This window comes from Glycine max, chromosome 5 (assembly GCF_000004515.6).
Source record: "Glycine max cultivar Williams 82 chromosome 5, Glycine_max_v4.0, whole genome shotgun sequence".
Lineage (NCBI taxonomy): Eukaryota > Viridiplantae > Streptophyta > Magnoliopsida > Fabales > Fabaceae > Glycine > Glycine max.
The window spans coordinates 2,816,606-2,833,791 of record NC_038241.2 but is presented as its reverse complement, the minus strand read 5'-3'; the positions used below and the strand labels follow the sequence as shown (position 1 = coordinate 2,833,791).

The 17,186-nt window shown below is 32.2% G+C and overlaps 1 protein-coding gene across 2 annotated transcripts; it reads left to right on the top strand.

Annotated features, from left to right (window-relative positions):
* The first annotated feature begins 6,528 nt into the window (after window positions 1–6,528).
* Window positions 6,529–13,904, top strand: LOC100801366 (pentatricopeptide repeat-containing protein At1g74850, chloroplastic). Of its 2 annotated transcripts, none has more exons than XM_003525436.5 (4): window positions 6,529–8,423; window positions 12,219–12,533; window positions 12,999–13,106; window positions 13,374–13,904. In XM_003525436.5, the coding sequence occupies exons 1-4, from the start codon at window positions 6,610–6,612 to the stop codon at window positions 13,708–13,710; spliced, it is 2,574 nt and encodes an 857-aa protein (XP_003525484.1). In that variant the 5' UTR covers window positions 6,529–6,609; the 3' UTR covers window positions 13,711–13,904. The 2 variants fall into 2 exon arrangements, with proteins under 2 accessions (XP_003525484.1, XP_006579551.1); XM_006579488.4 differs by having other exon boundaries at window positions 13,371–13,904.
* Window positions 13,905–17,186: the final 3,282 nt, after the last annotated feature.

Below are 17,186 nucleotides of genomic sequence, written 5' to 3'. Positions count from 1 at the left end.
AACTAGTCCTAGGGTTCAATTTCGTAATTGGTCAGGGTGACGCCTCCTTATGGTATGATTCTTGGTTAAGAGATGGTCCTCTTTGTCATAAAATTTCTTTTGTGCACTTCTTAGAAGTGGATATGCGTATGAGAGACATTATCTACAATGACTCGTGAAATATTAAGCAGGTTTATACTATCTTTCCCTATAATATTCTTCAAGCCTTACGGAAGGTGGATCTTGTTCTCGCACCTACAGTTCCTGATCAGTGATTGCAACTACTATCCTTCTTCAACATATAAATGGCTGACTTCTCAAGTGACTATTGGCACCTATATCCCTTTTGCTCACTTCAAATGGCCATGGAAACTTAGGATCCTGGAGAAAATCAAAATCTTTCTTTGGTTGGTCATCTATAATGCTTTGCCTACTAATGCTACTAGATACCACAAAAAACACGGTTCCCAATGTTGCTTGCCCTCACTGTTTTGAGCTTAGCGAGTCAGCCTTGCACTGTCTTCGTAGTTGCCCTCACGCTATATTGGAGTGTGGTTGCGGTTAGGGTTCCTTTCTTAACCAAGGTTTCTCATCTCTGTGTCAAGAAGTGGCTCAAGGAGCAACTGCTGAGTGATAGAGGATTCCTGTTTGTCGCTTTCGTTGTGTGGATTTAGAAATGGATGAGTAACAAGAACTTTGATCAAGATAAGTTGTTGAATGATGATTTGGTCTTATGCTATCATCAATAGGGATCTCATGTGCAGGCTTTTACTCCTTTAATGGTTGTAGGGAGGCCATTAAGTTTGAAATCATGGTTGTTCTTCATGGTCTTCAAAAGGCATGGAAGAAATGCTTCAATCACATTGGGTGTGAAATGGATAATCTTTCCTTAGTTCAAATTTTTCAAAATCTCCTTTTGCCGAACAACTCATTTACATGTTGCCCTCAAAGTCTTCGACTACATTGGTTGTGATTAGTTTACTTCTTTTAAGTTTGATGATAGATAAACTAATTGTGTAACCCATGTCTTGCCCAATGATGGGAATAGGCTGGGCTTTAAATAAGGGCCCATGACATGACATATTTAAAGTTTAGTCTAACTTAAATAAATTACGCTTAAAATTATAAAAAAATATATATATTAAGCTTGATAAGTCAACATATTTATCTAAATAATATTATAAAAATAAAAATACACATTACACTAATAATAATATTATCAATTAAATAAATTTATAAGATCAAGATAAAATTTATTATAGTCAAACTAGTGGTCTACTATTGATAGTGTAATCATTGATCACCAAGTTAGAAACACACAAACACATCTTTGGTTGCTTCGCCATCTCGGTTCTCAGTGTAATTTTAATTGATAGCTTTTTATATAGTTATTGGATAATACAAGATGTTGTGAATTGGGATTTGATTGTCACTTAAATGAGGCAATTTATTATTACATGAGCCTAAACTATTTGCATGAGAAGAAAAATTAAAGGGCCAAATACGCTTGGTAGTTGCTACTGGTAGTTCCTCTACGAGTACGTTAGATGAATCTTGCAAAGTTTTGGTAGGTTGGGATTTTGTATTTTAATAACATGGAATGAACAATTTTTTTAATCAAGTAATTAAAAAAAACAATTTTATACAAAGTAGGCTTTTAAACAAACTAATAGGTTAGATCGAGTTTTTAAAGAAGTCAGGTAAGCAAGGCCTATGTCCTCATTTAAAAAAAAAAACATATCAGATTTATTTATGTCTGGTTTTACTTGATTTATTCTCATGCCTACCTATGTCATGCCCAATTGTGATGTTAGATCCTCCTAAGGCCTTTTTTCTTCTTGTTTTTCCCTTAATTCTATAACCGCCTCCTTTTTAGGGATGATTTAAGGTTTTACGAACAATAAAAAATGTGTTTGTCTAAATTGCTTCTACTAAGAAAACTTTATTTATTTTAATAAGCAGATAAGATCATCTCTACTTATTAAAAAAAATATTTTCTAAAAGTTCTTATTTTAAAATCACATTTTATGATTCTAAATAAAATGACTCATTATTTATGACTGTGATGTATAAGGAGAAAATAATTATTTTCATATTTACTAGACGGTTATGAACAAATATTTTTAGGTATATTTTAGTTTTAAGAAAGTCACATTTTTGTATTTGACCAACTTTTTATTCCAGTGAACATGATAAGAATGTTATATTCTGATGTAGTGGAGATAAGTTCTATTGTGAAAATTATATATATCCTCATTGTTTAGTTTCATTAACTTGTATTATTCTTAGAAAATATTAAAGAATTCCCAACAATTTTAGTAATTAACTAAAAATATTTTCTTTAAATATTTTAAAATATCATTCCATCATTATATTTTTTAGAGTGTAACGCACCACATCCTTAAAAAAATGTAATATCAAATCACGAAACAGATGTCTCCTTAAATTATCAATATGTCATTTGTTTGATTAGAATTTGATTATTTTTTAAGTAATGTTGAATTTTATAGATGAAAAAAATATAGTTAAAAGAGAAAATTTCACTAAAAATGACTAAGTCTTCTGACGAAAATAATTATCTCAAACTTAATTATTCCTTCCAATTTCAAATATAAGCACACGCGCGCACGCACGCACTCGCACGCGCGCGCGCACACACACACACACATATATATATATATATATATATATATATGTTGTTAATCTCGTATATAAGTAAATGTTTACTAATTTTAATTTTATCTTATTTGATGAGACATTCTCTAAAACACTTTTCATTTAATTAGAGTTTTATTTTTAATATTTTTTTTATTATTAGTGTGAGTTTCAAGGTAGAATAGTTTAGAAAAAAAATTATTTTTTAAATGAGATTGAAAAAATCGAATGATGCTGACTAGAGAAAAATGTTAATTATATACTTTCTAATACACTCTTTATTATTAGTTGAAATTATCAAAATTAGTTGACACAAGTGGTTTGACACTTGTGTTCCTACCTTTGGCTAATGTTTGGAGTTTAATGGAGTTTCAATGAAAGTATTATTTTATTAAAAAAAGATGAATCGACTAGTAAAAAGACAAGAGTTAGATATCAATTAAGAAGTCAAATATTTCACCTTTGCACACAAAAAATAAAATTATTGAAAATAAAAAATAATTCTCACTTATTATTTAATGAGTCTTACTCATAATTTCTTATTTCAAAATTTTTTAATAAACAATAAAGAATATATTGCAAACACTTCTTTGTCATAAAAAATAAGGAAAATGAATTTTTTCTTTTGTGACATTAGCATGAGATTATAACCCTTAATAAATCTTATTAATATCATATGTTTCTATTGTAACGTGAAAGTTTAAAAGAATAAAAAGTATACGCTAAAAAAGAATAAATAGTAAAATTATTACACCTGACCATTTTGATTTTATTTTGTTTCACTAGAGATGATCCCTTCCTTGAAACCAAACTTGACCCAACATGCTGAGTATATAATAAGGAATATTGTCTCCAGTGTTTTTAGTCCCATGATTCAACAATGTTTAATAGGAGTGATCATGGATATATACTACTAAATCTAGGTAAAAAATTCCAGCAAAATTAAGTTTACAAGTTTTGTAGAGATTTTTTTTTTGACATTTACTAAAGTTAAATTCATATCAACGGGTACATTCGAGCTGGGTCAAACTTAATAAAATTTTAGAAAAATTCCAATAAAATTACATTTTACTTTTTTTTGCATTAAAAAAATATATATTATAAAAAAGTTATGCATTTTGATCGAATTTGAGATAATTAATTTTATTTTTTTTTATCATATTTCTTAATAAATATTAACGTATAAAAATTAAAATTAAATATATTGACATTTAATTATATATTTTTATACATGATCAATTTGTTGAGTTTAATAATAATTATTTAAAAAATCATACCTAAACTATCTTTAATAATTATATATTTTCACCCAAACATACCAAAAGTTAATAATTTATCTGTAACAAATAATTATTTTTATTTTCTTATTTTATTTTTTTATCGATAAGAGTTCAAGACAATATTAGAAAATTTCATAATAAAATATATATATCTTGTTCAACTAATTGAATTAGACCCTTTAGAAAAGAAAAAAAATTCTCATTTTATTTCTAAAAATTTAACTATTTTGAATACAATTTTGACTATTACAAATAATGTAATGTCTTTTTTTAATAATTTTCTCACTTTCTTTACTCTCTTAATTAGGTATTCTCATCATTCAATTCTTTTTATTCTCTCATTTTGATGTGCATTTCACATAGGTAACTAGCAAAAGAAAAAATCACCTCTCCTCATCCTCTTTTTGTATTTTATATTTATATTTATTTGTATACCTTATATTCTTAATGACTTATATATCTCATTCCATTATTTTTTATTTTTTGTTTCTAAATTATTCATTATTTTTTCAAAGTAAAATTGTAATAGTTAAAATAATATCTCACTAGGATTTAATTTTTTAATTATAAAATTAAAATTTAATCTATGTATTCAAAGATATTTATTTATTGTAAATTTAATTATAAAACAATTTATATTTTAAAGAATAATTATTTAATATAAATTTAGTTATGTGATAAAAATATGTATTGTTTATAAAAACAAATTATAACATTAACTTGACTGCACAAATTGATTAATTTAGAAAATTTAAATAAATAAACTGTCTTAAAATTGCTTTTTAGCTACTGTAGTAGATAAACATGAAACTTATTATTACAACGATAATATTATATTTATAATAAATTATTATAAATATTCTTAAAAAATAATTCAACGTGTTAGTAGTATATTCATTATGAAAGTGAAGTGGTGCGTTGGGAAAAGTAATTGACAGTTGGCGGTGGTATTTGGGGCCACAGAGGTTAATCTTCTCTTTTTCTGTAAGAAAAATTATTTTCATTTGAGAGAAAGAGAAAAAGTGTGGTCCATTGCTACAAGCCTACAATGCAATAGTATCTTCATTCTTTAGTCCACTCTTTCAACCACATAGTAAATACTTACATGACTAAAGGTGTGCTTTGGATTAGAATTGAAATCACCTTCAATCCAGAAAATATATCTTTTAATGTAATTTTTTTAAAATAATTATGTTGTAATTTTCGTCTAAAAGTCAATTTACGTTAATTCAACCGTTTTTCAAACACACTAAATCAAAAGTAACACAATTATACTAACACTCCAAATCACATAATCCATGATAAAATGCTATATATGTAAATTTAATATTTTTTTATCTAGTTAATTGTATTTGAATGAATTGGAAAATGTATTTTCTTTAACATTTTTTAATAATTTTTTTATAATTTATTAAAAATCACTCATTTTGATACATATTATTTCTCATTTAATGATTCTAGTGTGAAACATACTAAAATTGATGATTTTCAATAAATTTTAATCAATGAATAATGTTAAAAAAGAATCTCAAAGAAAAAATATCCCAACATTTCTCTTGAAAGATACCATGTTGCTATCAATTCATGTAAAATATCAAATATGTTTTATTGAATATATAGAAAATATATTTTCCTAACTATTACTCTAAAGGCATAGAAAATAAAATAAAATAAACAAATGAAATTTTTATTATGAATTTAAATAATTACTGTTATCAACACCTCATTCTCATAAAAGTGATAAATTAAGTATTTCTTTTCAATTAATTATACAATTAAATAAACTTGTTAGTATCTTCAATTATTTGAAATAATATTTTTAAAACTATAATAAGATATTTAAAATCATCATTCAAATAATGCATGCAAGGCACATAAAGTCTTGTGATGTTGTTGTGCTTATACGATAATAGTTGATTTGCTATAATCACTTTGACAAAATTGACACTTTCACTTTATAAGACAATCTTTCCATTCTTGATGCCTAACATGTCCAGAAACCTATTTGCACCCTATACTTTTGGTAAATATTAACATGCCTTCCATGTTACTCAAGTACTCAATCACAAATATTCTGTTCAATCCTTTGACAAATTATTTTAAGCATTTTATTGTAGTGCTTTCACCAATGCATGCATTCTGAATACACTTATGTTTGCCTAGAAAGTTATATAGTTCATATTTCCGTAAATTTCCTTTCAAACTTATTATCAATTTTTTGAATTATAATTATCCATTTGAAAAATGAAAAAAGGAGTTAAATTTCCACATGAATATGAAATATTAGCTAGGTAGAACAAAAAAAAAATGGAATGGTGTAATTCAAATTGTAAATATTAAGAATATATATGAGATCCAATCACCAATGATTAGTTTGACTAAATAACTATTTTCATTTAGAAATTAGTTTTACCCAACAATGAATTTGATCATTTTATATGTCTTCTTTTTAATATATAATTATCAAACACAGTATTAAAAAATTTATAACATTTATATATCTTTCTTAATAAATTGAATTAGACTTCCATAATAATCATTTTACATTATTCCATCATCTCATGTATTTTTCATGAGAATATGAAACTCCTTTAAATCAAACAGATCTTTATCCAGAAAGAACAGCACGTGGCCTTTCCTCAATTACCAATTACGAACCTCAGTCTCCAGAGTCCATTTTCCATTCAAGAAGAACATGCCGCTTAAAATGACACTTACGCTTTCACCTTTCTCCCCCACGCTCCTCACTCCGGCCACCACCCTCCGCCAACTCCTCTTCACTAACTTCACACCGTCTCCGAAACGCAGGCTCCTACTCCAAGCACGTGCGGCGAAGCCCAATGTCCTCATCCCCATAAACCCCTCGGTGACGGTGGAGAAAGGAAAGTACAGCTACGACGTGGAAACCCTAATCAACCGCCTCACCGCGCTTCCGCCACGTGGCAGCATCGCGCGCTGCCTTGACCCCTTCAAGAACAAGCTCTCCCTCAACGACTTCGCCCTCGTCTTCAAGGAGTTCGCGCAGCGTGGCGACTGGCAGCGCTCCCTGCGCCTCTTCAAGTACATGCAGCGCCAGATATGGTGCAAGCCCAACGAGCACATACACACCATCATGATCACGCTATTGGGCAGAGAGGGTCTTCTCGACAAGTGCCGCGAGGTGTTCGACGAAATGCCCTCCAACGGCGTCGTCCGCACCGTCTACTCCTACACCGCCATCATCAACGCCTACGGCCGCAACGGCCAGTTCCACGCCTCGCTCGAACTCCTCAACGGAATGAAGCAGGAGAGGGTTTCGCCGAGTATTTTGACTTACAACACTGTGATTAATGCTTGTGCTAGGGGTGGGTTGGATTGGGAAGGGTTGCTAGGGTTGTTTGCTGAAATGAGGCATGAAGGGATTCAGCCTGATGTTATTACTTACAATACTTTGCTTGGTGCTTGTGCTCATAGGGGGTTAGGTGATGAGGCTGAAATGGTGTTTAGGACCATGAATGAAAGTGGGATTGTTCCTGATATTAATACTTATAGTTATCTTGTTCAGACGTTTGGGAAGTTGAATAGGCTTGAGAAGGTTTCGGAGCTTCTTAGGGAGATGGAGTGCGGGGGTAATTTGCCGGATATTACTTCTTATAATGTGTTGTTAGAGGCTTATGCTGAGTTGGGGTCTATCAAAGAGGCGATGGGTGTGTTTAGGCAGATGCAGGCTGCGGGGTGTGTGGCGAACGCGGCCACTTATAGTGTTTTGTTGAATTTATATGGGAAGCATGGGAGGTATGATGATGTTCGCGATCTTTTTCTTGAGATGAAAGTGAGCAACACGGATCCTGATGCGGGGACTTACAACATTCTCATACAGGTCTTTGGGGAGGGTGGGTACTTTAAGGAGGTGGTCACTTTGTTTCATGACATGGCGGAGGAGAATGTTGAGCCGAACATGCAGACTTATGAGGGCTTGATATTTGCCTGTGGGAAGGGAGGGCTCTATGAAGATGCCAAGAAAATTTTACTGCATATGAATGAGAAAGGAGTAGTGCCGAGTTCCAAGGCTTATACTGGGGTGATTGAAGCGTTTGGGCAGGCTGCTTTGTATGAAGAGGCTCTTGTCATGTTTAACACTATGAATGAAGTTGGAAGCAACCCAACTGTTGAGACCTACAATTCGTTAATTCATGCATTTGCAAGGGGGGGACTGTACAAAGAAGCAGAAGCAATTTTATCCAGGATGAATGAGTCTGGTTTAAAACGGGATGTACATTCGTTCAATGGTGTGATTGAAGCTTTTAGGCAAGGAGGTCAGTATGAAGAGGCTGTAAAATCTTATGTTGAAATGGAAAAAGCAAATTGTGAACCTAATGAGCTGACACTTGAAGCGGTGTTAAGCATATACTGCTCCGCTGGTCTTGTTGATGAGGGCGAGGAGCAGTTCCAAGAAATTAAAGCTTCAGGAATACTGCCCAGTGTCATGTGCTACTGCATGATGCTAGCTCTTTACGCAAAGAATGACAGGTCAGCATTATTTTAAAGTTATTGCTGTGCTACTTTCTGATCTGAGTTTGAAGTTATAATGACCTCAAGCATTTTACACTAATAGAATTGTGAAAATAACTGAATTCAACATAGGATAAAATAACAGCTGAGTAGTAATGATACCAACTCCAGTACATTATTCGGCAAAAGAAAAAAAAAAAAACCCAACTCCAGTACATTGTGTTATTTGTTTGTGAGAGTCTGAGACTGAGATTGGACTAAAAAGAAACAAATTATCAGTGCAAGTGCAAGGATTTTTTTGGCTCATTATTTGAAGCATGACTGCTTTTTCTCTGTTTTTGAACATAGGAATATTGAATAAACCCATGTGACCAATACCAGATGCAACTGATATGAATTCACACGATTAGATCTATTAACCTTTGCTAAATTATGAATTTCAGATCTTGAAGTTCCTTACAATTTTCTAGTATGGTTCATTTATACCACAATCTTTATAGATTTTTATTTAGCTACAGTTTGCATCTCTTCTGATAGAAACTGTCAAACTGGAACAGCATTATAGGAAGAAAAGTTTCCATTAATGATTCCTAGTAATCTGATTACAAGTGATTCCCAGGACTTTTGAGAGACCTGGACTCTCCCATAGTAATCTGAATTTTCTCTCAATTCCCAAGATAACATCTCCCTCTCAACCCCTTTACTTATTTATAGACAACATTCCTTATTTCTCTAATTATCCCTGCCCCAAATTCTGTCTCTCTAACTAATTATTCTACTAACTATGGGGATTACCTATGAATACTCTCCCCTAAAGTTTCACCTTGTCCTCTTGATGAATAGACTTTGGAATTTGAAACCATGTGCCATTGGGGTCCCAACAGTTGGAAGCAAGCCAACCCCACCATTGCAGTCCCAAAATAGCTTTGGTTCCAACTGGATCAAACACAATATGTAAGCGTGTTTATTCTACCACTGTCATCCCAAAATACTGAAAATAGCTCTGATTCCTCCTGGGTCAAACACAAAAATGTAAATGCGCTTGTTCTCTTCAGGTGCTCTGTTTTCTGCTGCCCTTTTGACCTTGAAACAGTGCTTATGCCTCTGAATTTGTGCTGAGATCCCATGGCCCCCATTGCAAATTGTATGATTGTAAGTTGTAGCAGGTTAGCAGCTGATTATTTGTGTTGCCCTCCCCTTCCTTAGTTGGGTTAGAATTGTTAGATAAGAAAAAGAATTTAGCATTTACCAATTTCTCTTTTCCTCCATCTCCAAGACCCATTTCCTGGCCTCTTTTCATTGGGCCTATCCCATTAGTGGTGGGAGAGAATTTGTTATGGCTCAATAGCGAGTGGGACAATAGGTCCAACAACAATAGCTAAAAATAGCCTCTGATATCATATTAGAATTCAGGGTTTGGACCTACAAAACCGGCTTGTAAGGTGAGGGGTTGCCCCCCACTTATGTACTTTAATTTGGCCATATCACTAATCAATGTGGGATCTCCAACAACTTTAATGGTCTTGGACTGGTCAATTTTGTCAAAATATTGACCTGCCTTCTGTAATTCCAGCCCTTTCCCTTTCCTCACCCACAGTGTTCGGATCTTGGCCTCCCTTTCCTTTTGCAGCTGGCCTGATCTGCCTTTGTGTTGGGCCCAATAGTTCTACCTCATCTCCACATCTTGACTTTTACCTATGCTTGTTGCAGTTCTAGAATTGAGGTACAATACCAATTTTCATTCTTGTCTCTAACTCCAACATAACATCAGCCACTGTCCAAGCCCCAAGGTATGGTGGTTCTGTCAGGGGAAGCTTAGATGCGCGAGTTCCAGAATTTAGTCATTGTTGATGACCCATCTCTCTCCATGGCAGAACCTGAATATTGTGGCTCTATCAGTGATGATGTGTTGATCATTAAACCCCTAACCTCCGCTGCTGTCACTTGTTCTTTCGACCTCTGCTTGTTTATGCAGCCACCTGCTTGGATCATTTTCCCTTCCATTCTTGTCTCCATTGATTAGCCCATTTGCCTCTTCCATTTTTTTCTCTAGTTTGGTTCCTCCCCCTTCCTTCAAAATTTCATCTTACCTTTTGTCTTCTTGCATCAAAGGTCCTTCATCTATGAGTTGCACCAAGTCTGTCACTGCTGATAGTGATCCACTAGAGGGCAGCTTCAGCCTTGTCCTCACCTCTTCCTCAGTCAAATCCAAAAAGATTTCATCAAGGTTCTGGATCATGGATGGTTGAAACCTCCTAATTTTAACAATCTTGAATACTGCCCCATGTGGCCTTGGGGGTGTAGGAGTTCCACCGTTAAAACCAATTCAAAGTTTGCCCCTCTCTATAGCTGCTTCCACCCATTGCATTGTTTCTTCTTGGTCTATTACTTCAATCTGAAAATATCTTTTCGTTCTGGTGGCCCACCCATAGGTGTACTCACCTGAGAACACAGGGATCTTCATTCTTGCTTCCATTCTTGTCTACACCATACTGCTCCCTCTGGATCAGAGAGCTTTGATACTACCAGTTGATATAACCTGGATCAGAATCATAGAAAGAAAAGTTTCTATTACTAGAGAAGAGTACAAATGATTCCCAGGACCTTCAAGAGGCCTGGACTCTCCCACAACAATATGATTTCTTCTCAAATCACAAGATAAAATCATCCTCTCAACCCCTTTTCTTATTATTGGCAACATGCCTTATTTCTTCAGTTGTCCTTGTAGCTAACTAACTAATTATTCTACTAACTATGGGGCTTACCTATCATCGTAGTAAGTTCTTCCTCCACATCCCAATACATTGTACCTCTACAATTAACTTTTTTGCTTTGTTATGTATAGCAAACTCAATGTTTCTGCAGTGATTTGTACATTATTATTCAGCATCTTTACATGGTAGGGGATTTTCATGCATTGTTCTATTAGTGGTGTTAATTGTATATGAATTTTACGTAGCTTAGTATAGATGATGTGATTTACCGATTGGCAATTTTGAAATTAAATTGTGGCAGCGGGTCCCCTGAAAATGATGGTACTGGAGAACTTCATGGAAAAAATTGGTTTTGCATTCAAACATTCAATTGATACATGTTATGACATCATTTTCTAGTGTGCTTGTATCACTGAACTCATGTTAGGGCACATTTAGTTCAAAAATCTCGATTAAGCACTTATTTAATTAACTTATGTTGATAGACTTCATGTTGATGCCTATTGAAATAAGCTAAAAAAGCTTATAGGAGTGTTGTAAGTCATTTTTATAATCTTAATAAAAAACCTATAAATTGCTTATATGATAAGATCAGCTCTGCAGGAACACTTCCAGCGTGCTCTTAATGAGTAATGCTGTCCTAGTAATGTGAGTTAGTGTGCTAGAATTTGTTTTGACAGTCTAAAATTTAAAATATCCTAAGAGCCTTAGCTCAGTGGCACCAAGTCCCTTTTGGGGACTACTAGATCCTTGGATGAATCCTAGCCAAGCCATTTACTTCACATTAGCCTATCATCTCTCTCTCCATACTAGGTCGTACCTTTGTAACCAAAATAAATAAATAAGTAAATAAAATTAAGGTTTAATTATCCTTTTGGTCCCTATAGTTGCAAACTTGCAACAACTTTTCCTTTCAATCCCTATAATTTAAAACATTCCATTTTAGGGCGAAATCTTTTTTATTTAATTATTTTTTCAATTTGCTATCTCATTCTTGTGTCAAGTAAAGGCCAAACTCTGAACCTTTGGTTTGACTTTATCACCTATCAATTGCATTTTACTTCTATTTGAGCTTACCTCCCTAATTTGTTGGTTTCAGGTTAAATGATGCCTATAATTTGATTGATGCGATGATCACGATGAGGGTGTCAGATATTCATCAAGTAATTGGACAAATGATCAAGGGAGATTTTGATGATGAGTCTAATTGGCAGATTGTGGAGTATGTCTTTGACAAACTCAATTCTGAAGGGTGTGGATTGGGAATGAGGTTCTACAATGCACTGTTAGAAGCTCTTTGGTGCATGTTCCAGAGAGAAAGGGCTGCTAGAGTGCTCAACGAAGCATCAAAGCGAGGGCTGTTCCCTGAACTTTTTCGTAAAAGTAAACTTGTGTGGTCTGTGGATGTACACAGGTATAGTGGCAATCAATTTTTTTAAAACATTTATTATTTAATAAAGGAAAACATATACAAACCCCCCTCAGTGTTGAGTCATTGACAAATAAGAGTCCTCAGCTTTCAATTCAGGCGATTCTGTAATTAGCCTTTTTAATTTCTGAGGTCTCCATACTTCATAGCTAATTTATGTTAATGTAGAATGATCAACATTTGCAGATTTTAGTACTGAATTATCATTTTCTCTAAAGCACCAATAGACGAATTGTTAGTTGAAGAAATTTAAGCTTGAGTACGATAATGCAGATGAAATGACTAAAAAGATGGGTGAATGGGACTATTGAAGCCTTTTTCAATTTTCAAGGGGCAGAGTCATTGAAATTGAAAATTGAGAACTCTAATTTTCTTAGCCTCCAAATTGACGTTATATGCATTTTTATCTTCAATGAATTATGTAAAATCTAAGACTTAATTGTCTTGCAGGATGTCGGAAGGTGGTGCATTAACAGCACTGTCAGTTTGGCTGAACAATGTGCATGAAATGTCCATGACCGGCGATGATCTTCCCGAGGTTGCAACAGTTGTTGTGGTGTAAGTTGCTTTTGCCTCTAAAAACTTGATCTTATTTATTTTTTGCACCACACACCTTAGTTTAACCATTGTAGTTAGAAATAAGGTGCTAAAAAATGGTGCATAATAGATTCGCATCTGATCCACCTTGGTTATGAATGTGGGTCGAAGGTACATTGATCTGCATTTCTTTTTATCAGAAAAAATGGGGGCTATATCCTGTACCTGAATTTAGATCACCGGTTAGTGCTTTCTTCTAACATTGATGTGTTTTTCCCATTTAAGCAGCCGGGGTCACATGGAGAAAACCACAGATGCCCAAGATTTCCCTATCGCAAAGGCTGCCATTTCATTCTTGCAGGATAATGTACCATCGTCCTTTGCTTTCCCTGGATGGAACAAAGGTCGCATTGTTTGTCAGCAGTCACAACTGAGACGAATTCTGTCGGGCACTGAATCATCATCTAGTAGAAAAAAAATGGATAAATTAATATCTTTAAGTAATACCCCATTGACTACTGCAGGAGCCATAACATCCAAATCTGATGCGCAAAGTGGTAAAGCTAATGGTGTTGATTCTAGAACCGATAGTACAAGAACAGAGCTTCTAACGAGTGCAATTTAGATTAGATTAGAAAGTATAGAATTTACATTCATCACTTTCCCATGCCCTGTTTTGGTCTATTTGAAATTAAGATTGGGGCTTATTTGTTACACTTCCACGAAATATTCCCAAGTGGGACTGGCTTTTTCAGGTCGCCGAAATTTTGGTATATATATTCTCAAGGTATAATCTATCTGAACAGTTGTCTATCGTCACCAATATTTTTTTACCTGTGTATTTGATTTCCTGATTCTGCATAGCATAGGGGACACCACGAAAAATACTAGTTTTTCTTTTTGGGGATATTTATTTGCTCCTATTATACATCTGTGACAAACTTGCAACAAATTACATTTTTAACATTAAGAACGCATAAAAACATTTTTACAAGTTTCTTCATGACAAATTCTGATGAAATGAGTTTTCACATGTTCGGTATAGGAGGAGAGGGATTGCTCCTGTTATGACTTTCTATTCAAACCAGCCTGAATATTGCCAGAGATGAAGTAAACAGCGTTTGTTCAATAAGCTCATTATGTAATTATTTATGTTATAAATTTAATTATAAAAAATGTTTAAATAAATTTATAGAAAATTATTAAAATAATTAAATATTAATTTATTTTCATAATTCAAAAATATTTTTTTAAGAAATTCTTTTAAACCTTCCCATAATCTTGCAAATAAAAGTTTTTATTTCCTTTTCTTTCCATATGTTTCATGTACACCATACCAGAGAGATCTGGATATGAGAATGATTTTTTACTTTTTACTGAAGATGATTTTACTTAAGAAAATATTTTTTAAATTGAGTTTATTTTAAAGCAAGTGAATATATAAACATTCTTAAATTTTAATATATTAAAATTATGGCCGATTCTAGCGTGGACCATTGAAAAATGTGGTCCATTTTGCACCAGTTTTTCTTGTCCGTTGGATATATTTATATAATAACGGACGGTTAAGATGCGTGACCCGCTACCTGCTATAACAGTTTTTAGTAAGATGCGGGGGAAAAAATGCTAGAAATGCAATTTTTATTAAAATATTTATTTCATTAAATTTTTTTACTTTCTTTTCATCTTTTATATCAAATCATATTAAAAGTAATTACTAATAACAATCTACAAAATTAGTTAATAAAAATTCTATAATTAAAGTCTTTTACATTTTTATCAATTTTAAATCAAACATATGTGAAAAAGAAAATAATACACATTATATTATACATAATATTGTAAAATGCAAGTAAAATACATGATATAAAACACACTTAACAATAAAACAATATAAGTATTATGGATTAGATTGATTTCAAAGTCACAAACAACAATCGATTGGTTTGAGCATACAATCATCCAAACAAATCCAAAATATATTAATTTGATTCAGTTTTCAATTTTTTAGTTGATTTTTATTTTTATTTTACATCGATTTGAATTTAAACTTGGATCTTTAGATATTTGTTCTAAAAGTGGTGGAGGCCAGGGTGTCCATGGGTGGCCTGTTGGGAGTTGTCTTGTGTGCAACCATGTGAAATTCACTAGCTTATATAAGTTGTTCTTCGTTCATTGAAAAATGGGATTCGTCGAGCCCATAAAGACATTTCCACTTCCATTGATTAAGAGTGAAATAAGAAAAATAAAAAAAAGAGGAATAACAGAAAATATATTATTTGCATGGACAAAAATAAGTAGGAATGAAATACAGATTTTTTATATTTATTTATATGAATAGAAAAGATAGTAAAAACAAATAATTAAATTATACTAAAATATTAATACTTATTAAAAAGTTTAACTTGAAAATTTTGAAACTTTATATTATATCATTCTTACATAATATAAAATTATTTATTATTTATTGTTAAAAAGGCTATTTTTTTAAAAAGACTTCCGTCTTACACTTTCCCCCTGCGACGGGAAGCTTTTCTTTTCTCTTTAAAAAGAATCTTATTTCTTATAATTTATTTTTGAGATAAATAAGTACATAAAATAAATAAGAAATAAAATAAAAATATCTAATGAGTTTCATTCTCACGTCTTTTTATTTTTCTCCTTTATTATTTCTGTTTAACCAAACATAATTACCTTTTAATTTTCTATCTCTTTCTCTCCTCTCCACCTTATTTCTGTTTTTCCAAATTAAAGTTTGTTTGACTGAGTAGATGTAAAACAAAGAAAAGAAATTAAATAAAAGAAAAAAAAATGTAAAAATAAATTATCAAAATTTTATCTCTAATTTTATTGTTTTTGATGTAATTGAGGTATGTAAAACTTTTATTTGATACTCAATTAATCTTCTTTTCACATACCTACTGAGAATAAAATAATATTTTTAGTTGTAATTTTATGTTTAAATTAAAATTGAGTGTCATGATCAAGTGAATCAAATTTAAAACTCATTGCGCACAATAGATGATCTAACCACTTTTAGTTTCTTTCTAACCAAATAAAGAAAACATCATTATCTATATTTTTCTTCCTTTTGAGTTTTAATTAATTTTTACCCAACCAAAAGTAACATTTGTTTGGGCAATAAGTTAATGTTGCAAAGTAAATTTGTCGTCGTGACTCGTGAACGTGTAGGACGCTTTAAAAATAGTTGTTTAGACTTTAGAGAGTGAGGAACTGAGATCGTGTCTGTCATTGACCCGCTTTAGGCTTTAGCTTTTCTTCAACTAAGTTTGATTCAGGCAACTAAAAAGGGAAACAAAGTGATTAAGGCTACGTGATACCCACGATAGTACATTTTATTTTTTACCTTTTTCTTTAAATGTTAAACAAAAAAAGAATAATCTTTCTGCTCCTGGTGGAGGAGTTCATTTAAAAAATAAAATGGAAAAAAGACAGAAATCATGATATAATAAAAATGTTTTATGAATAATGAAAATAGACAATAAAAAATTGTTCTTTTAATTTTAGAATTTGTTTTTAAAATACACATATGCGCAGAAGATAAAAACGTGAAATAAAAATAATTATATACTGCATCATAGATAATATTATTTTTATATTCAAATTTTGAAACTGCTTTATTCAAACAAAAAAAATAATGAAACTGCTAATATAAGTTCAAAAACAGCCAAAAAGTTCCATCCTAACAAAAAAAACATTCCATTGCTTTTAAAAACAACAACCAGTCCCTCTGGTCTTGCCTCTGCAAGCTGCAAACGCATACATAAGAAGCTATTAATTGGATTGAACCATTGTCCAAAACATCAAATTGGCCGACTCAATCTTGAAAAGTTCATTGCATTAATTAGGTATTGAACAAAAGTTAAATGTGATTTCTTATGAAGCAGGTTGCAAATTACAATGTGTTTGGATTCAATATGTAAATGAGGTGATATATTAATTTGGAAGTGCATGGTGCATACTACGTACTGTGGTCAAAATGTGGACGTAACTCATTTTCTTTGCAATTAAGAAACCACTTTTGATTGACGGATACTACCGGGTAGATTCATCATTCATAATCCATAATACAAAAAAGAA